The sequence below is a fragment of the Delphinus delphis genome, chromosome X (assembly GCF_949987515.2).
Source record: "Delphinus delphis chromosome X, mDelDel1.2, whole genome shotgun sequence".
NCBI classification, from domain to species: Eukaryota; Metazoa; Chordata; class Mammalia; order Artiodactyla; family Delphinidae; genus Delphinus; species Delphinus delphis.
The window spans coordinates 111,091,118-111,114,261 of record NC_082704.1 but is presented as its reverse complement, the minus strand read 5'-3'; the positions used below and the strand labels follow the sequence as shown (position 1 = coordinate 111,114,261).

Below are 23,144 nucleotides of genomic sequence, written 5' to 3'. Positions count from 1 at the left end.
GCCTCCTGGAATGTTCAAGGTAAGTCCCAACACACACTATGAACCCCTTCGCAAAGGCTGGGAGACATACTGGTTCCAGGCACTTAAGAAAATCCCTGTCCAATCATTAGCTGACCACTAAGCTAAGTGAACAGACTTCAGTAGCCACATATAACAAAATTAGACCTGGAAAAGTCATTAAATTAGTCCAGGAGAGTCACTAAAAATCCAAACAGCACCAGCAACAACAACAGAGCCTACGAAGGGGGAGGGAACCTAATTTTCAGAGTTGCTACGTTATATTACTTTTAAATTTCAATTAAAAAATTAGGAGACATGCAAGGAAGAGAAAAGTATGACCCATACACAGGGGGAAAAAAAGTCAACAGAAACTGCCTCTGAGGAAGCCCAGACACTGGACTTACTAAGCAAAGATATCAAGTCAGTTATTTTATATATGTTTAAAGAACTTAAAAAAAAATCATGTCTAAAGAACTAAAGCAAAGTGTAAGAACAATGTCTCACACTATCGATAAAGCAATAAAAATTATAAAAAGAACCAAATAGAAATTCACGACTTGAAAAGTATAATAAATGAAATTTAAAAAACAAAACAAAACCCTAGAGGGGCTCAACAGCAGATGTGAATTAGCAGAAGAAAGAATCACCAAATTTTTTAAGAGGTCAATTGAGATTATATAGTCTGAGGAACAGGAAAAAAAAGAGAGAGAGAGAGAAAAAATGAACAGACTTCAGAGACCTGTGGGACACCATCAAGCATGCCAGAATAAACATAATGGGAGAGTCCTGGAAGGAGAGGACAGAGAGAGTAAGGAGCAAAAAGACTATTTGAAGAAATAATGTCTAAAAGCTTCCCAACTTTAATGCAAAACATTAATCTGCATAATCCAAAAAGCACAAGAATCTCCAATTATGATAAATGCAAAGATATCCACACCTAGAAAAAAGTCAAACCACCAAAAGCAAAAGACAAAGAGAATCTTGAAATCAGCAAGAGAAAAGCAAATCATCACATACAAAGGATCCTCAATAAGATTAGCAACTGACTTCTCATCAGAAACTACAGAGGCTAGAAGGAAATGGGATGACATATTCAAAGCATTGAAACAAGACGGTCAACCAAGAATTCTATATCTAGCAAAACTAAACTTTAAAAACTGAAGGAGAAAATAGGAAATTCTCCATAAAGAAAAACTGAGAGAATTCCTCACTTGTAGAGAGCTACCCTATAAGAGATACTAGAGAGACTCCTTCAAGTTGAAATGAAAATAGAGAATAACTTAAATCCACATTAAAAAAAAAAAACAGTACCAGTAAATATATTTGTGTTTATAACTCTTTTCTTCTCCTTTCTCATTTAAAAGACAACTACATAAAGCAATAATTATAGGACTTCCCTGGTGGCGCAGTGGTTAAGAATGCACCTGCCAATGCAGGGCACACAGGTTCAAGCCCTGGTTCAGGAAGATCCCACATGCCACGGAGCAGCTAAGCCTGTGCGCCACAACTACTGAGCCTGTGCTCCAGAGCCCGCAAGCCACAACTACTGAGCCTGTGCTCCAGAGCCCGCAAGCCACAACTACTGGAGCCCGCAAGCCACAACTACTGAAGCCCACACGCCTAGAGCCCGTGCTCTGCAACAAGAGAAGCCACTGCAATGAGAAGCCCATGCACCACAACTAAGAATAGCCCCCGCTCGCCACAACTAGAGAAAGCCCACATGCAGCAACGAAGACCTGACGCAGCCAAAAATAATAAATAAATAAAATAAATAAATTTCTTTTTTAAAAAAGCAGTAATTATAAAACTGTATTTGGGAGCTTATAACGTATAAAATATAATTTGTATGACAATAATAGCACAAAGAAGTGGGCAGAAAACAAAGCTATGCTGGAGCAAAGTTTTGGCATAATATTAAAATTAAGTTGGTATTAATCCAAACTAGACTGTTTTAAATTAAGATGTTAATTGTAATCCCCAAGGCAACTAACTAAGAAAATAACTCAAAAAAATAGTAAAAAGAACAAGGAAAATAAAATGGTACACAAGAAAACATCTACTTAAAACAAAAGAAGGCAGTAATGGAGGAAAAGACTACCCCCCCCCGAAAAAAAAGAGAGACATACAGAATGGTAGATGTAAATCCTACCTTATCAGTAATTAAATTAAATGTACATGAAATAAACACTCCAGTAAAAAATCAGATTGGCAGAATGGGTTTTTTTTAAAGTTGTATTACAAACTTACACTTTAAATTCAAACACACAAATAGGTTGAAAGTACAAGGATGGGAAAAAATATACCATACAGACAGTACTTAAAAGAGGACTGGGGGGGCTCCCCTGGTGGCGCAGTGGTTAAGAATCCGCCTGCCAACGCACGGGACACGGGCTCGAGTCCTGGTCCGGGAAGATCCCACATGCCACGGAGAAACTAAGCCCGTGCACCACAACTACTGAGCCTGCGCTCTGGAGCCCGCAAGCCACAACTACTGAAGCCTGCATGTCTAGAGCCCATGCTCCGCAACAAGAGAAGCCACCGCAGTGAGAAGCCTGCGCACCACAACGAAGAGTAGCCCCCGCTCCCCACAACTAGAGAAAGCCCATGCGTAGCAACGAAGATCCAACGCTGCCAAAAATAAATAAATAAATTTTAAAAAACAAAAAGACCCCACAATGATACACGTTTCAGGTTTTGATTCTCAAGTTAATTATGAATACAATAAGAAATGACTTTTCCACTTTGAATGAATAAAAACTATATATTATACATGTCTAATTAGTTCACTGTGGCTAAAAGGTTTACTTTGAGGAAGACGCAGGAAAAACTGAATTATTTAAGATTCTCAAGTTAATGTAGAATCTAATATAAAATAGAAGCACAGTATAAAATTTTACATTTTCTCTTACCTGAATTATTTTGATCATGCTCTGCAGGACTATGACCATTACCTCTGTAAGAGCTAAAAGGCTGGCTACTCAAAAGGTTATCACACTGCAGGCTGTGGCACAATTTCTCAAGAAAGCGAAGAGCAAATGATGCACTGTTCACTGGAGGGAGCTGGATGGAATGAGTTTCCCCATCAAAGGAGGCTATTATAAGGAAGAAAAGATGTCAGAGTTACATCACAGAAAGATGAGAACCACATCAAAATGAAAGTCATCAATTTAGGAAATGTATTATAAATCTAACGTGTGGTTTTTGTAATTTATAAAGGAATAATCTTAAATTATAAAAGTTCCTCTCATTCAAACACATAGTCTGAACTAATAAAAGCATTCTCGTTTAAAAATATTCATAAAGTAAACAACAACAACAGAAACCCACTGATGTACAATAGTTTCTGCTCTTCCAAACATTCCATGGGTACAAATGCAGTATCTGATCATACAATCATGAAAGCCATGTGTATCTTACCTCTTACTTCTTGAATCACATTTTTTACTTAGAGATTCTTACAGATTAGTCTGTTTTCTAAAAATATTAAAATATATTAAGCTCACTTTATCTATAGTGAGCTTAATACAGCAGGTAAAAGGAAAAATCTGTACCTCTTACCTCAATATACAGTATTACTCTGACATTATTTGTCTATTTTGAAAGTTAAACTTTCCAAACCAGGGTTAAAAGTCTATAAACATATAATTATTATCCATATTCTATTACATTAATATAGTATTCAAATATTATAGTTAACAGAATATAAATTTATAAAATAATCTATGTATTATAAAATCCTTGCCTTCTTGAAACCTAAAAACAAATTAGGGAATAAAAGCTCATAAAGGATTAGATGAGCATACCGGTTATCACTTCTCCTCCACGATCATCTGGCTTAAGGAATCCAAAAACAGTCTTACTTTGAATGGCACAATCCACACAGGCCTGCACCGTCCGCCGGAGCACCACATTGACAGGGCCTGGGCCAAAGTGATCGGGCAGCTGCTGGATTTTATTCTGATCCAGGTAAGGGCCAGAGCTTCCATATTTGTTTACATAGACACAGACTTGATTAAAAATGTGTATATAGATATAACAAACAATGAGATTGGTTAGAAGGAACATAAACACTACATAATCAATCACTGTATATCCCATTAGCCACGCTTCACTCAAAGATAACCTAAACATAGTTACTATCGGTGATCATTTCTGCTACCTAAAAATATGTATGTAAATATATTTTCACATTTTGTAAATATATGAAATCTAGAAATAAATAATCCAAATGCTTATTCAATTTTCTAGAATTCTGCCCAAACTGATTATAATAAAAACAATACAAGTTTTAGTAACATCATAAAACAATTCTTCACACATTCTCAGGTTATATAAAATGGCTTAAAGTCAAGAATATTTTCACTTTTTAACAGCAATCACAGTATAAGAATTTTCTTTCAAAACTGGTCATATTAGCACACTCCTTTTGGACTGAATTTATTTTAAATCAACAATATTGCACTCTCGTTATATAGTATTTTCTAAAGTAACCAAATCATTTCAGATATGTGTCACAGTAAGTTCTAATGACCTAGAGAAATTTTTTTCATTAATTTTTTTTTTTTTTTTTTTGCGGTACACACGCCTCTCACTGTTGTGGCCTCTCCCGTTGCAGAGCACAGGCTCCGGACGCACAGGCTCAGCGGCCATGGCCCATGGGCCTAGACGCTCCACGGCATGTGGAATCTTCCCGGACCGGGGCACGAGCCCATGTCCGCCTGCATCGGCAGGCGGACTCTCAACCACTGCGCCCCCAGGGAAGCCCTTTTCATTAATTTTTAAGAAAATAAAAATGTTCTTTATATACATGCCGAGGTTCATGGAAGAAAATTTTAAAAATAAATGCTTCCCTTCGTATAATAAAAGCATTTAGAATTTAGAAGCAAATAATCTATAATCACAATCAGTCAAGTTTCTATAATTTTTCTTCACTGAGAATCAACAAATACAAATTAACACACAACGTAATATAATTATTAACAGAAAATATATTGTCCCCCTAAATCAAGAGGCACATTATTTTTATCCACTACTCAATTTATTGCAAAATTTTCATGTATACAGTCTATATTTAGTACAATAAAAACCCATTAAGGGCTTCCCTGGTGGCGCAGTGGTTGAGAGTCCGCCTGCTAATGCAAGGGACACGGGTTCGTGCCCCAGTCCGGGAAAATCCCACATGCCGCAGAGCGGCTACGCCCTTGAGCCATGGCCGCTGAGCCTGCGCGTCCAGAGCCTGTGCTCCGCAACGGGAGAGGCCACAACAGTGAGAGGCCCACGTACCGCAAAAAAAAAAAACCAAAAAAAAATTAATCTCACTTTCACTATGTTGAAATATATGATACTTAAGCTTTGTGGCAATAGCCAGAGGAAGGATAGACTCTGTCACAGAAATGAAACACCTATTAAAAACTTAACCTGAGGTGCTGATGGCATGGACAAAGTTCTACTGAACACAAGTGAGCTAAACAAGGATTTCAATGTTTATACTCATTTAGCTAGGCTCCCCTCCTAATGGACTAAAAATCAGAAATAATAAAGAGACAAAATGAGGTATGTAACGGGCTTCCCCGGTGGCACAGTGGTTAAGAATCCACCTGCCAATGCAGGGGACACGGGTTTGAGCCCTGGTCTGGGAAGATCCCACATGCTGCGAAGCAACTAAGCCCGTGCACCACAACTACTGAGCCTGCACTCTAGAGCTCGTGCTCCACAACAAGAGAAGAAACCACTGCAACGAGAAGCCTGTGCACCACAACAAAGAGTAGCCCCCGCTCGCCAAAACTAGAGAAAACCCATGCGCAGCAACAAAGACCCAACACAGCCAAAAGAAGGGGGGGGGGTATGTTACAATAATCATTTTTAAAGTGATTTCTATTTCAAAAAATTAAATTATAATTTCTTTTTAATAAGAAAAGAAAAATTGAGGGGAAAAGTCCAAGGAACAGAAGAATGTAAGAGAGATAATTAAGGATCTAGGAGAGGGAGCAAAAAAACTTGCTTTAAGTAACAGGAAAGGAATAAGGAAATTTGCAGGAAACGACAAATAAAAGGGACTGACTAGTTTGGGTGTCTGTCATTTCACACTCTTCACATAGCAAAAAACAATTTAAAGTCATCATGCCCCCTGACAGGCAAGGATCTGTGAAAATTTTATAAGGCATTAAAATAAGGTTTGAGGTACCTTAAAAATACATACAAGACAAAAAAGACAAATTGTGAAATGAGATCATGGGAAAACAAGAATAGATTTGACAATAATGTAAATTTTATAAATCTTACCAAGAGGGATATCTTACGGGTGTTGATATTTCAAGTGACTTATGTATTTAAACAAACTGTTTTTCCTTGACATCAAAATGAACAATCAGAATTTCAAAATATTTTAATATGAAAAATGCTATAAGAAATGTTTACTATCATCTTTTTTCCCTCTTATTTTATTTCCAGGACTTCAAAGACACTGAAAATAATACAACAAAAGATAACTAATTTTACGCTCTTTTAAAAATATTAATTTACCTGTAGACATCACTATTTTAGATGATCCAGGAACAGTATCCTTATCATATAAAACACCACCACGTCCTCTGGCCAGCATACTGACAGAAGCTGAAGATGTGGAACATACAACAGGAATACGTTTTTCCTATTAAAAAAAAAATATTCCTAGATAAGGAGGTCATAAAATTATTGGCATCACTGGTTCACAAATGATCAGTTGTCTGAAGTCCTCTGGGTTGGAAATCCCTGTGTCACAAACTGCAGTACTTTTCAAACTGTGCTCCTAAGAGGGGCCCATAAGCTGGTCAGGTAGGAGAGGAAGAGACCAAGAGGCTGGGATTCCCAATGCTACCCCCTGTTCCAACTAGTCACACTTTAGCCAAAATAATTCACTCTGTAAAACTTGTTTTATTTTTGAGGTTCCCAGTAAGTTTTTTACACTGCTGAAGTAGTTTGGAAATCCAATCCAGCAATTCATCAGATGAGGGTGGGGGACCTCAACAAGGCAGAGGACAAAGTTTGTCTTCAGAAAGCAGTCACTCATCTGGGTTTTTACCATATCTAGCCTGCAATTCTCCATATTACATACGATAATTATGACAAAATTGTCAGTGGCTTGCTGAAGTCCATACAAAATTATGCCTATTGTATGTAAGAACCAAATGTCTCATGGGTATTATTAACATCACTAGTGTTTTGTTTATTTTATATCAACTCTTGGGGTTTTCTAGGAGCTATCTTCTAACACAACTCTTCAGTATCAGAGAAGGGGATCTTGTGCCTAGAAAAGGCAATAATAGAAGATATTTAAAAGGCAGGGAAAAAGGAGAAAAACACAAACAGTGTTGTTGGATTTTTCTTTATTTGTTTAAATTAGTGACTGTCATTTGGGTTCACAGTATCTTAGTAAATTATTTTGAAAATACTAAATTACAATTATTGTGTCAATATATTCTCATTCTTTCAGTATTTTAAAAATCTAAAATCTAAATCCTTTGACTTAAGACATACCAAAATAGTGTGTTTGCACTAACAATGTAAATTGAATACATTTATTTGGAAAATGTGCTTCCACACTTCCATACTTCTAGAATGCTTAAGGAAGGGAAGAAAATAATTGACAAAGGAGAGTACAGCAAAAACAATTCTTACTCTAGTTCAAAGAGTTGAATCTTCATCTTTTTATGATGAAATAATGAAGCCAAAAAAGATGAAGGTGGATTGAAATGCTTCCTTTGCAACAAAAAAGTTTATTATCAAAAAAATTACATCATCTTTCCCTTGCCCCTCCTCACCACCATACAACAATATTTTCAAAAAGATCTCTTCAAAATTGTCAAACCAGCATTGGAATTATTTGAAAGTAAAAGAATGAAGAGAAACTTTTTGGAGTTATCATATCTTGACCATATACCAGCTAATCACAAAGACTTTTTCAGCAACTGGAAAATATGTACTAAATATATGCATCAATGACACCCTTGATACATTTTAATTTTTAAAATGCATTTAAAATAAATGATTTGCCTTTAAATTTCATTAACTTTCCTTAAGTTTATACAATTTATTTTTTAAAAATATTTATTTATTTGGTTGCACTGGGTCTTAGTTGTGGCAGGAGGGCTCCTTAGTTGTGGCTTTCCAGCTCCTTAGTTGCAGCAGGTGGACTCCTTTAGTTGCGGCTCGAGGGCTCCTTAGTTGTGGCATGCGAACTCTTAGTTGCGGCATGCGTGTGGGATCTAGTTCCCTGACCAGGGATTGAACCCAGGCCCCCTGCACTGGGAGTGTGGAGACTTAACCACTGCGCCACCAGGGAAGTCCCCTTATAATTTATTTTTAATTTAAAAAATTTCATCTGCTAAGAATTTACATTAGAATAATGTGCTTATTTGATTTTTTCAATATTTATGATTTTATATTTGAAAAATATTCAGTTTTATTGACTTTTGATTTCTTTTTTTTCTTTTCTGCAGTACACGGGCCTCTCACCGTTGTGGCCTCTCCCATTGCGGAGCACAGGCTCCAGACGCGCAGGCTCAGCGGCCATGGCTCACGGGCCCAGCCGCTCCGCAGCATGTGGGATCTTCCCGGACCGGGGCACGAACCCATGTCCCCTGCATCGGCAGGCCACCACTGCGCCACCAGGGAAGCCCTGACTTTTGATTTTTATTTTATAAATTTTGAATGCCTTTTAAAATAAAATACCAATGTAAGTTTTTAAAATCAAAATGGTATTGTCATTTTGCTCCATACTGCAAACATTAGTTGTAACAAAATAGAAACGTTATATATATTGATATCAGGTGGCTGAACTCAGAAATGTTTAAGGTAATACTGCTGAAATTTAACTCAGTTCTAACAGATCTAGAGAGATTCTATGTCTTTATATTTAGAGTGTATTTCTTGTAGACAGGATGTATTTAGATCTTTTAAAAAATCCATTTTGATAATCTCTGTCTTCTAATTGAAAAGTTTAGTTTACTAATTTTTAAAGTAATTATTAATAAGTTTGGGTCTGGGTCTACCACTTATTATTTGTTTTCTGTTTGTTTCCTCTGTGTTTTGTTCCTCTGTCTTACTTTCCTCTTTTTTGTTGTTGTTGATTACCTGAATAGTCCTTAGAATTCTATTTTAATTTTCCTATTGGCTTTTTAGCTATATTTCTTTGCATTTGTATTTTTACAATATGCTCTGGGAGTTTCAATGTACAATCCACACAAAGTTAATATTGTACTACTTAACAGAAAATGTTGAAACCTTGCAATGCTACAAATCCATATCCCCAACCCCTAAGCCTTTATACTATAATTTTTTTATGTATTATATCTATGTATGTTATAAACCCCACAAGACTGTATTGTATTATAATTATTGCTTTAAATAGTCCTATTTTTATAAGGAAATTAAGAGGAAAAAAGCAAAAAGAAAGTCATTAGTATTTTTACCTAGAGATAACTTCCTTCAGCATTTCTTATAGTGTTTGTCTGCCAGTGATGAATTTTTTGTATGCTTTTACCTGAAAATGTCCTTAGTTCTTCATTCTTGAAGAGTATGTTTGCTGAATATAGCATTTCGTATAACACCCCTCCTCCTATGTGTATTCCCCCCAACCACAGTCTGTCTGCTTCCATTCATTCTCCAGTGTCTTCGGGTAGCTGCTTTTTCTATTACTTCCAGGTATTAGAGTTGTTTTCTTTGGGGGAGAGTCAGTTAGGTAGGATGTGACTTTAGCATCACTGAATTTATCACACTGATTTCCCCCTCACCCCCATTTTACTGAGGTATAATCTATGTACAGTAAAATTCACTTCACATTGATTTTTAAAATATACTGAGTTTTAAATAAATTGGCTCGAACATAAATACACCCATGCAGTATTTTCAATGTGGTTTTGAAGAGGTCGAACACTATTTAGTTTTAAATTTATCCAAGAAAAGAAATAACAATCTTGATTGTTACACAGGCCTTAAAAAGCCTTATATACTTATTTTTTAATTTTAATTAGGTATAGTTGATTGACAATGTTGTGTTTAATTTCTGCTGTATAGCAAAGTGACTCAGCTATATATCCTTTTTCATATTTCTTTCCATTATGGTTTAAGGATATTGAATATAGCTCCCTGTGCTATATAGTAGGTCCTTGTTGTTTATCCATCCTATATATAGTTTACATCTGCTAGTCCCAAACTCCCAATCTTTCCGTTCCCCTCCCCGCTCCACCTTGTAAAAAGCCTTATACACTCTTGGTACATTCCTAAAAGGCATCATAACACTCTTAGTAAGTCCTAAACTGTGTGTTTAATAATAAGGCACTACAGAGACCTGTAATGCAAATTAGTAGGAGATACAACTAACCTTTCTTCCTGAGTTTGGGCCTTTTTTCCTTGGTGTGATATTTTTAACAGAACTCCCCTTCTTGGGGACTGAAGTATGTGCAGGTGGTTTAGTACGACCTGATTTCCTGATCTGCTGTGTTGGTAATATTACAGCAGTTTTCTGTAGAGACTGCATTGAACGCTGGGTTGCTTTGGAAGGAGAAGGCTGTGTTTTTGCTATATTCTTTGTAACAGGAACTGAGGGAAAAAACACACAACACAAAAATACAATTAAAATAAATGACATAATTAAGGTATTTTCTTCTTATGATTCAAAAGAAATTTAACTCAATCTTTAAAAATATTCCAAAGGTCATTCATTGAAAACCACTTAAAATAAAGGTACCATTTAAAATGACGTTTTTGGTATTTAAGATTTCAGATTATCAGGATATAGTCTGATTCTCCAGAAAAAATAAAGAGGCTTTTATAATAAGAACCAGTAACTTCCCACTTAATTAGCACAGTGAAAATTTCTGTCAATTTACCTTTTGTCTGCTTCTCGTATTTTTAGTCCTTGGCACAGAAAAGAGTTTTTCCTTCAGAAAATTATGCCATAAATACAGGAATCATTTTGGCCACCAATATAGAAAAACATAACAAAGCAGCTACCAACGGCTCCTGCTTCATCTTTTAAACGCCAGGGGAATCCCCCTAACTAGATTTTTTTTTTTTTTTTTTTTTTTTTTTAGTGGCTAAAATACATTATGTTCCTATATGTATGTTTAATAGTAAAGCTTCATAAGCTATAATATAGACTCTACATTAACATTGTCATGGAAGGACCACTATCATGCCCAAGTGATTTGTATCTATTAGTTATTTGTAGCCCAATCAAGACAGTTTTAATATTCCAAATGAAGATTACCTGCCAGGTTACTCTTGTATATATTCATAGTTAAGTAAAGAGAGATATTTTTAGTATTAATCCCTTAATAATTTCATTAGTACAAAAAAATGAACTTTACTTTATAGTAAATAGTACTAACGTCAAAAAGTCTTTACAGGAAGAGCTGTATAAGTAACACATTTATACATCTGTGCAAAAAAAAAATCAACTACTTTTATTTTGAGGGCTTCATTTTACAACTTGAAATGAATCTACCACCTTGCTTCTCCCATCCTCAAAGACTATGTGTAAATGTGACCTCCTATGACCTCCCACATCTTCCCTGCAGCCTTTTTATCTACCTCTACCAATTACCTAGTCAAGAGAATGGAACAGCTGCCAGGGCAAATGGAAGACCACTTAACTGCCACCATCACTTTCCCCCTCCCCTTATTTATAGTAATTTACCTACATACACCAGCCTTTGTTTAACTCTTTACCATCATCTACCTCATACTCCATACCCACTTCCACTTTCTTCAAATAACTCTAGTAACCTAATTCACATTATTTCTTCTTACAGAGTCTCCCTGTTATCATCTTCAGGAATTTAAATATCATACTTCTGATGCTCCATCATCCCAATCTCATCAGTAGACAATTTGTGAAGCTCTTCTACCTCCAAGATAACCAACTGTGCTTCCCTTCTCCACCTCCAACTTCCTTACCTGTCATCTTTGCTTTATACCAACTGATCATGCTTTTCATTCTCATTGTGAGATCTAGCCACAAGCCCTCTCCATTTTCATCCAATCTGTTAGCTTTCTTCTGGCTTTACTTTACCCCCTTATCAACGTGCACCCAACTGTCCACCTCCACCAAAACCCTCATAACTAGTATCCCTTACGTTATCACCCCCTTATCTTCGATCATGTCCAACATGTCAGCTCCAACCACTGAGTCACACTATCATTTGCTCTCTCTGGTCCTGAGCAAGGGTCAGTTCTCTCCTTAAGGGGCCAGAGAGTAAATATTTTAGGCTTTGAAGGTCACATATGGTCTCTGTCATACAATCTTCTTTGTCTTTCTCTTTTTTTAAACCCTTTATGAATATAAAAACTATTCCTAGCTCACAGGCTACATGGGCTCAATGTGGCCCTCAGGTTGTAGTTTGCCAACTCCTGCTACAGAACATTGGGATACTGTAGATCACTGTAACATCCACGCTAACCTCAACTGGGGTGTCACTGCTGCAACTCACTGATTTCCAAGTATGTTTCAATGGCAGAACATTTTCCCCTTTTTAAGCTCCCCTCTCCCTCTCACCCCATTCCAGTCAGCAAATGACCCTACTGTACTTTATGAGAAGATTAAAGGCTATCTTTTGGGAGTGATCATAACCATCCCATTCCTCCATCTTAAAATACTTTTATTTTCATTCATTCTCATCTCTTCCTGTTATATCAAATGAAGTTTTCTCCCTACTCTTCTAAGCCAAATCCCCTTTCACTTTTGTCCTAATAACTATCTTCTCTGGTTCCTCTGGAACATTACAGTTTCAATTATCTCCTCTCTTCATGGTATTTAATCACTTGATCCCCAACTCCTTGCTCTCTCTTACAACCCTCATAGATCCCTTATTTTGAAGTCTCCTTCCCTAGTTTTTGGTACTTTCAAGCCCTTGCATGAATCTTCCTTCTACTCACTACCAAGATACAAAGAAGAATCGCCTATACTTCATACTTCAGTTTCCTTATTATTCTGGGCTTCCTTAGTCTCCTATAATAAGCTTTTCTTCCCCCAACCATTCAAAAAGAATTCTTTCCAAGGTAATGTCCCCTTCCCAGTAACTAAATCCAAATAAATCCTCATTCTCTTGTCCCCACCTTTTAATATATGGCATGAAGAAAAGGAAATAGATTGCGCTCTGGACCTGAGTTTAAATTCCTGTACTAAGTTAGTTTAAGACAGAACCTAGGCGTATAGGAGGTCCTCAAAAAATGTTTACTAAATGAATGAAAAATATTTTCAACCTGCAAGCCAATGTTAGACCTCCAAAACAAGTATATTTTATATAAAGAATTGTAATAAAATATTACTTTGTGGAACATGGCAAATGTAATGAAATCACTATTTGATCTAAAAAATTTGACATTTGATATTAATAAATCTTGGGACACAAAATATTTGAGCCATAGCTTCAAATATTCCCCCCAGATATAATATTCTATTACAATAAAACTCCTTGATGCATGGTATATATATATATGTATGACCAAAGTAAGAAAAATGCATTGTAAAAAATTAAAAATTTTTCACTTTAGAAAGCAAGCTTTTCAACGGCAAAGACTCAATTTGATCCACTGCCATATCCCCAGCATCTAGAACAAAATACTTTTTAAACTACTTTAAAGAGGAATGAGTAATCATTCAATACACTGAACAGCAAAATTAAACTATATATATTATACATGTATTTTTATCTCTCCTCCAAAGAGCAATCATATAACATACACACACCATGCTAAAACTCTATTCAGTATTAATTAAACTATTGAAAAAGAAAATAGATTTGTTTAAAAGATAAGGTGAAAATTATATATAGCACTACAACCATGCGTTCATAGTGGTTACAAAGTGAGTAAAAACCTCTTTGAAAAAAGTATGTAAAATATACAGAAGGATGTGCTAATCATCTTTAATAAAAGTTTTATGTGAACACCTAACACAAAAGATACCTGGTTCCTCAGTTTATCTTCAGGTAGAACAGACAATGTTTGGGTAAGAAAAATGTCCAAGAGATATGAAGTTACTCAATTATGAAAATGCAAAAGAAATGAATAAATCTTGGGAAACAATCAGAAGGCAGGAAATAAAGTCAAGAGTAGCCCTGGAAGCCTGGAACAGGGGGAACTGAAGAAAGAAAGGAGGTAGACGCCAACATGTACTGGCTACCCGTTACATGCTAAGTGCTTCAATATCTGTTATTGCATGTAATCCTCCCAAATGTCCTATGAGGTAGGTATTATTCCCCACTTTATACCTGAGGAAACTTAGGCTCTGTGCGATTAGGTAACTTTGCCAAGATCACCCATTTGGCTAAGAGACTTTTATCTCCTAAGTGCATGCTTTTTCTAATATGCCACCTTGCTTTCTGTCCTCTAACAAAAAAGCCTATTAAATTCACTCCCCTGAGTCAAAGTGCATGTGTTTTAAAAAAGAAGAAGAAGGTCCAAAAGACAACCCTGTGAACTCCTATGATAATTCACTAGTTGCTAGGTGCTCTCTGACAGAGGAAGTCTTGAGTTTTTTTAAAATCAGATGTGGAGGCATACTTATAAGGAGAAAACATTAACAAGTACAGACAAAAACATGCTGGTAAAACGTTTCATGCCTGGAGATTTAACCTTATTTAGTATTTATTGCCAAACAGTACTCATTAAATGTATGTTTCTGTTGACACATGAAGATGCTTTATTATTGAAAGATACTGCTTGCATTCTCTGAGCTATGAAAAGAGAGTAGCACATACAATTACCATAGAAAAGGAAATACACTTAGAAATGAACAGCAACCCCTATTTCCAGTTACTGTTATACATGTGCTGGTTTGGCTTACACATGGCTGACTTGAAGAGGAACTAAAATGGATTAGAGATATAAATTTATATGTATCTTGCTTTTGATCTAAAAAGACATGATAGAGGTATGGCTGCTTACTGTTCTCCAGATTTTTCCATCCACCATTTACTTAATACCTAGTGTGTTCTTTTTACCAATCTAGGCAATTTAGGAAATCCAGAAGAAATAAATATGGTCCCAGTCATACAGTTCATATTTTATATGTATATTTGTGTGTGTGTGTGTGTGTGTGTGTATATATATATAATTCCTATCTCCTTAAGAAGACAGATTTATGATTTCCTTCTCCTCAAACAGATTGAATGCTATATATATAACCATATGACAACAAGGGCAGAAACTACTGTAAAAACAGATGCCTTGAATTTGAGGCTAGAAATAGACAAAATCAAAATATGATAGCCAAAAATAGAAAAGTAAAATATGGTTTGGAAAAAACAAAATTGAGTAAAAAAAATCTGTCACTGTAAACATTTGACTTGGGAAACTTTTTCAGACTGAGGAATTCTTTGCAAGTCATCTTCCTTATTTTAAAAATGCATGTACAATGAAACTGTCATTATTCTAAGGATCTTTCATACTGGTAACTATAAAACCAAAGAAGCAACACAAGCCTCAATTATGAAAAACATGGAGATATCAATAGAGATGGTTACACCTAAACTATCCAACCTGGAGGCCTGGCATTCATAGAAACTCAGTCAAGGTACCCAATGCCCCTACCTGGAACTTTGCTCCCTGTTCCATAGAGCCCATGTTGCCACAAACTGATGGGTCACGGGCAGCAATAAAAGCCAAGGGGAGGCAGAATCAAGTGTAAACCCTATGAACTTCGTTCCTTCATTCCTGCTGCCATCCCACACCATAGCACTGGCCTCCTGGACTGGTATCTTCAGACACTACCCTATTTCTTCTCTCCTCTCCCCACACCTGTACCAGAGAAGCCACAATCCTATCCCAGAAACCTTGCTTTAGGAATCAAACGTTCATAACGGACAGAGTTTGCTTTACCTCGGAAACTAGCTTTTTGAATAGTTTTTTTTGAAGGACTATTATTGTCACATAAGAGTGACTTCACCTTTTCATAAGCATACTGACAGTCTTTTAAATGCACTTATTTCCTTATTTTTTGCAATAAAAAATCCTTTTAGAAAACCTCAAATAAGCTAAGAAAAACTCTTGAAGGAAACCACAAGGGGTAGTTACTAGTGGAAAAGGAAACAAGGAAGCATGTTCCTGACACTTATCACAGCGGGCGTTTTGGAAGGCAGGAACTAGCTGAGGACTATGAATTTTCTCGGAAGAAGCAGGGTAGAGATCAGATGGACATGGAACTCTGGTACGAGCCACTCTTTACACCTATTCTCTCCCCTGCTTCTTACTATCTAGTGCAGAGACACTGGCTCCAGATTAATTACATTCAAATCCAGCTTTACCACATAATATCTATGAGAAATAATAGCTTGGGCAAATTAACTGAAATCTGTACGTGGCACATGGTATACACTCAATAAATGTTAGCTGTTATTATCAACACCATCACCATCCCTGTCTCTATTCTCACTCTCCCTTCCCAGATTCTAAGGGTGCTCCTTGCCTTCTTCCATCAATGGGTTGGATAATGGGGAAACACTGCTGTCAATGCCTAACAAATGGAAGAAAGAAGTTTCCTCCAAAGAAGGAACTCCTATTTATCTACATTATCTACAGCTAATACCTTCACTTCTTTTATAACCAAACTTCCTGAAAGACTAGCTCATGGTCACTATTATTGTCATTTTCTCATTTTTCAACCCTCTGCAAGCACACTTCAGGCACCTCTTTTTAGGGAATCTGTGTGCTTACATCACCCATAACCTCCTAACAGCCACTGACAATGATGCTTCTTCCTGATCTTATTTGACTTCCAGCAAGCACTAAACACTTCTTTTTAAAATTCTTTCTTGGATTTCACATGGCCACTCCCTCCTTGTTCTCCTTGTACCTCTGTCACTTTTCCTATGGTGTCCCCCAGGATTAGCTATCTTCTCCCCACCCTCATCTCAGTTTTGAGCACTTTGGTTCACACCCTTGATTTCAGCTACTGCCTACACATAATAATGATTCCCAAATTGTTCTCTTGCTCATTCAAGCATTCATGTGCCTACCTCCCCCCACCACATCCCCAACAGGCCTGTCTCAAGTTCCAGAGCTGTGTTTTCAATAGCTAACAGATAATCTAAATAGGCATCTCAAACTCAACATGTCCAAAAGGAGAATCATCACGCTTATCCTATATGCTCTATCTTGATGAATGCCATTACCTTTTTTTCACCAAATTACCAGAAGTCAGAAATCTTGAAGTCATCTTTGTACTCTTCCTCCCTTCACATGTCTAACCAAGCCTACCTCCTTTAAGTACTTCCTAGTTGTGTTCTTCTTTATGCCTGTCAATGACTTGGTCCAAGACCTCATGACTTCTCACATAAGCTACAATACTAGCTTCTTAATTGGCATTCCCAGCTGCCCTTTCCAATACATACTCTATAGTACATCAGCATGACCTTTCTAAAATACAAATTGTATGTCACTTTTCCACTTAAACATCTTCAGTGATGCCACATTACCCATATGCTAAAATCTGAACTCCTTGGCCTGGTATCCAAGGCCCTCTAGATATCTTCACAGCCTCATCTCATCTCTTCCCCATCTATCATTATAGATTCAGCCATAATCATCTGCTTCAGATCCCCAAACATTCTGACCTTTACTGCCTTTGCAGAGGCTGACCCAAGAAAAGTCTTCCCTCCCTTGTCACTAGCTAAACTACCATGCATTATTTGAAATTCTGCTCAATTACCAGCTCTGTAAAACTCTAGCACTAAGCTCCGAGGCAAACTGTACGATCTTAATGGTCATATACCACACATACGGCATTTATCTCTACTGGCACAGATCTTACAGCATCTTATCTTTACTTACACATCTATCTGTCTAGACATACTGTGAGCTCCTTTAGGGGAAGGAACCATGTAAGTTCCATTGTTATATCTCCAACATCTGGTCTAGGGTTCCACTGTTATATCTCCAACATCTGGTTATATCTCCAACATCTGCCACATAATGGGCATCCAATAAATGCTTGTTAAATGAATAAATGTTTAATATTCAAGTTTTGTCTCTGATCTTATATTATTATAGAGACAATTCAGGTAGTTTATGCATTAAATAGATGACCACAGCTTGATCACAACATTACAGATTTCTTGGAAAAATACGCTTCAAATACTAATCAACCAACTTAAAAATCAACTTCTAGAATACATTCCATTCAAAAATGAAGGAAGGACTGCAAATCAAAACCACAGTGAGGTACCACTTCACACCCACTAAGATGGCTATAATTTTAAAAAAAGGAAAATAACAAGTGTTGGCAAGGATATGGAGAAATTGAAACCCTCATACACTGCTGGTGGGAATGTAAAGTTGTGCAGCTCTGTGGAAAACAGTCTGGTGGTCCAAGAAAAAGTTAAACAAGGACTCAAACAGGTACATGTATGGGCATGTTCATAGCAGCACTATTAAAAGTAGCCAAAAGGTGGAAACAGCCCAAATGTCCATCAATAGATAAATGGGTAAACAAATGTGTGGTATATACATACAATGGAATACTATTCAACCATGAAAAGGAATAACCGATACATGCTATGACATGGATGAACTTTGAAGACATTATGCTAAATGAAAGAAGCCAGACACAAAATCACATACTACATGATCCTATTTACATGAAATATCTGGAACAGGTAAATCCATAGGAACAGAATAGAGATTGGTGATAACCAGGGGCAAGGGGGAAGAGGGAGTGGGGAGCAACTGCTTGATGGGTATGGGGTTTCCTTCTAGGGTGATGAAAATGTTCTGGAACTAGACAAAGGTGGTAGTTGCACAACACTGTGAATGTACTAATAAGTGTTTCTGAATTTGTGCATTTTTAAATGGTTAATTTTATATTATGTGAATTTCACCTCATTTAAAAAAACACACTGGGGGAGAAAAGGGAAGAGAAATTTGTATACTTCAAATGAGCCAGAGACTTCACATATATTATTAAAATTTGTGTTTACAATTTTGTAAAGCAAGTATTATTCTCTCGATTTTACATATAAAGAAATAGAGGCTCAGCGAGGTAAGTAACATCCAATCCAGTATCACACATCTAGTCTAGAAGTGGTAGAAATGGGATTCAAATTCAGGTCTATCTCACCCCAAAACCCACGCTCTCTGCTTAAACCGGGTACTATTTTTAATTAGTGAGGGAAAAAATGAAAAGACACGGTCTTTTAATTAAAATATTTTCTATAAACTTAATGAACAAAATGCAGAATTAAGTGGTTGGCTTAAACATTTTTTCAGGTTCAAATCTGAGGAAGCTTACATGTAAACAACAAAGAAAAATATTTAAAGTAATACTGAAAACAAACTATCAACATGCCCTTAATAATCCAGTGTTTTAGGTGCTTCAGTTTTTTCAACTCTCTTGGCTGAATATAAACGCTTAAGGAAAAAAACTGCATCAAATATTGGAGCATCTTCTGATAGTCTTTCTTTACTCTTTAAATTTTCTTGTGGATTTTCTCTAATTCAAATATTTACAATCATAACACATTTTATATTTATCTATTAATTACTAGAATAACAGAGTAAGACTACTTAAGTAGATGGGACCAAACCAATACAATTCTGTATACATGGAACAGAATACAACATATGCTGTCCTCAGTCGGTCTCAATGACTCTTGGCAATGAACATTACTGATTTTTTAATTAAAGTTTCCTAATGTTTATACACCAAAAATATTATCAGTGATTATATCCAGATGGCAGGAATATAAACAATTTTTAGATTTTACTCATCACTTATCTTTGTTTTCTAAATGTTCTACAATAAATACCAATTTTTTCATTAAAAATATAAAATGCCCCAACAAAGATAAACAACCTAGCCACTTTTTGAATAAGAATATAACCAGTCACTCTAAATATTTAGATGTCTCTAGAGAAAACAATTATTCAACATAAGCATTATAATATTCTGTTTTGATAAAAAGCCATACAACTTTTAGACTAGCATATATGTATCCACTAAAAATAACATTAGAAAAACCTACACAGGTTCACTGCATACCTTATAGAGACCTTTAGAATCTACAGCTCAGTCTCCAGCAGTTTCAGAATTAAAGAGCAGATCCCCTCATTACCAAGGCAGAAATCTTTCAGAGAAGCTTACTCAGCAGAACATAGTCATAAAAGCATCTCTACTGCCCAAGCAGTTGACCATCAGAGACATATGGGGCCTACCATTCATAGTAGCAGGGGCACTCTCTGTCCTGGTCAGATACCTTCCCACACCTCAATCCTGCCTCCCACAGGTCTCTGCTTACCATTCTTCCTTTTATCATTACTTAAAGACTTCTCTACCATACCACTTTTTTACTCTATCTCTTACTTGCCCAAAACAAACACAGAAGTCCTTTTTTGACCCTCACCCCTTGTTCACTTTAAAAGGTTTATTTGTTTTACCACTCAACACTACAAGGGAAAAAAAGTTACAAAGGAAAACAAGATCTCTAATTTTTAGTGGTAGTTATCCTGGTTTTTATGGAGACAGGACCTGTCTTTTCGAATTTAACCCTTGTTGGGCCTTGCAGCCAGTTATCTATTCTGACCTGAGGGCTCTGCCCAGTTCCCTGCTCATTGACCAAGCAGAGGTGGTTTGGTTGGCGTGGTGAGAGTCCAGTAGTGTGAACAAACCCTTAGCTCCTCCACTGCCCCTCCTGATTCTCCTTCATGAACCATGTAGATTTCTCTCATCACCAAGAACCACAGTTTTACAGTATTAAAAACACCTTAAACATATAATAGAAGGTAACTTTCACATAAAAAGAAATAAATCATTCACTCGGAAAAATAAAGATCTCATTTAAAAGAACTTGCTTTTGGGGTCTGATAGAGCGTCTCCATTTGGAAAGTGCTGCTATGTCTCTTCCAGTAGCCTTCAAAAATTATGTCTGGACAAGTAAACCAAAACCAAATATACTGAAAGGATCTGCAGCTTTGAGTCACTCCTTCCCCCGTTTCAAAACAGGGCTTGGAGATCTAAGGTAAACAGATTAAAGAAGAAAGAAGAAATTCTTCATACATATACCTTATAAAACATACGTTAACCTGCATAGAATATTCTATCTTAAGGTGATTTAAAACTTGTAAAAATGTTACTGGGAAAATTTTTCCAAACAAAATTGAAAGGATAGCTCTCTAACTTAAACAAATTACAAAAGTCCAGTTATTTATCTCCATACCTAAGTGACAAGGCCTTTTACCCTTGGCATACATACAAAATTAAAACAAGAAAATTGGGGCTTCCCTGGTGGCGCAGCGGTTGAGAGTCCACCTGCCGATGCAGGGGACACAGGTTCGTGCCCCGGTCCGGGAAGATCCCACATGCCGTGGAGCGGCTGGGCCCGTGAGCCATGGCCGCTGAGCCTGCGCGTCCGGAGCCTGTGCTCCGCAACAGGAGAGGCCACAACAGTGAGAGGCCCGCGTACGGGGGGTGGGGGGAAGAAAAAAAAGAAAGAAAATCTAATTTAGTAGAATTTACATTATTTTTCTACCCTGTTATATAATTATTTCTCATATGTATTTAGTCTAGAAAGGAAATCATAAAAATGCAAGAACAAGCTACAAATTACAATTAGAATTTAGAAGGGCTTTAAGAGTGTTGTTTTAAAAATATACTTGTTTTCTACTTTCGGATCATAGATGCTTTGTAAACCACTCCTGTCAGCTTCACTGGGGGTGCTTCCCGTGAAGATCATTTTATTTCACAATTACTACTCATATCTGGCTCAGTTCATGAGAAACCAAGATTTTGGTTAAAATGACATTACTAAAGAAGATGACAGTTTCCAAAATCTTTAATATTTTGAGAGGAAAGTTCACACAAAAAGAAGCAACTTCAGTTGTTTCAGGTTAATTCACAATTCACCTAACAAGACTAGCTTTTCTTTTTTCTTTATTTTATTGAAGTATAGTTGATTTACGATGTTGTGTTAGTTTCAGGTATACAGCAAAGTGATTCAGTTATATATATATGTATTCTTTTTCATATTCTATTCCATTATGGTTTATCAAGACTGAGCTTTTAAAAGTCACTCAATTTTTAAACCATAACGTCTTTTTTCTTATGGAATGACTTCTATAGAGTGACTTCCATTATGCTAAAAAAAAATATAGCAGTCACCACTATAATTTCCACAAAACACATTAAATGTATTGACACAATAATTAGTAAAATATGTTATCCACATTTCTATATCATGAAAGTCCTTTTAATAAGTCTCACGTAATACCAGTGAAAAATCATGTTGTATTCCTCAAAGCTATAGAAAAACACTTGGCAACGTTTGATTATAAACTGGAGATTTAAGTGATCAAGTTTGACTTACAATAGGGTTGTTCCTTTCTTATTTTAATTCATTTTTATGGTGGAAATAACCAAAATCTGACTTTTCCCTTGTACTGTAAAACAGTTTTTAGAAGTGACTCATCAAATAATAGTGCCAACAATTTCAGCACGTAATATTTAGAACAAAATAGAGGATTTTTTTTTTTAGATAACAGAAATGACTGGGATATTTAATATACAAAAGCTAACAAAGCAGACAATGAATTTCTTTAACCAAACTTCAACTGCAATAGAAAGAAACTTTTGGGGTAATTCCTACCTTTAGAAATATTCCAGAGAACCAAACTGTTGCTGTATTTACCACAAGGGTGATTTAGGTTCCATTTGATAGCCTTTCTCCTCTACCAGGAATAAAACTGCCTTTCTGAAGAAAGCAAGTTAACAACAAAGCCCATGTTGCTGGAGCAAGCCTGAATTTCTAGCAAATGGGATGAAACTATTTGCATTTGTTGGTTGCGGGGGGGGGGGGGGGGGGGGGATTAAGAGGGCTGCTAAAGTAATTCGCATATTGTCTGTGGGCTGTATAGACAGTGATCATCAGTCACCTGCTCAAACTTCCTTCACTCCTGCCTTCAGAAAAGAACCAAAGGTTACCCTGGGTCAGAGAATCTGGAAACAAATGAGAAGACATGCAAAAATCTAACTGCCAACTCACTGCGTATGTAGACAAAGTTATTCCCGCTGGACCACATGTCCTAAAAACCAAGACACTTTAATAGTCTCAAGAGAACTTGTTAAAATATATCACAGAACCGAAACAAGAAAGAAGCTTCAGGCTCTGCTTGCA

At 36.4% G+C, this 23,144-nt stretch overlaps 1 protein-coding gene across 2 annotated transcripts in view; it reads right to left on the bottom strand.

The window, feature by feature from the left end:
* The window catches only part of SCML2 (Scm polycomb group protein like 2), a 67,569-nt gene that overhangs the window by 9,244 nt on the left and 35,181 nt on the right, over positions 1-23,144 (bottom strand). For both annotated transcript variants that reach the window (XM_060002668.1, XM_060002667.1), the window contains exons 7-10: positions 10,361-10,578; positions 6,523-6,649; positions 3,804-4,007; positions 2,910-3,092 (exon numbers count right to left, since the gene is read on the bottom strand). In XM_060002668.1, the coding sequence (XP_059858651.1) occupies positions 2,910-3,092; positions 3,804-4,007; positions 6,523-6,649; positions 10,361-10,578 (732 nt within the window). The remainder of the gene's footprint in view (positions 1-2,909; positions 3,093-3,803; positions 4,008-6,522; positions 6,650-10,360; positions 10,579-23,144) is intronic.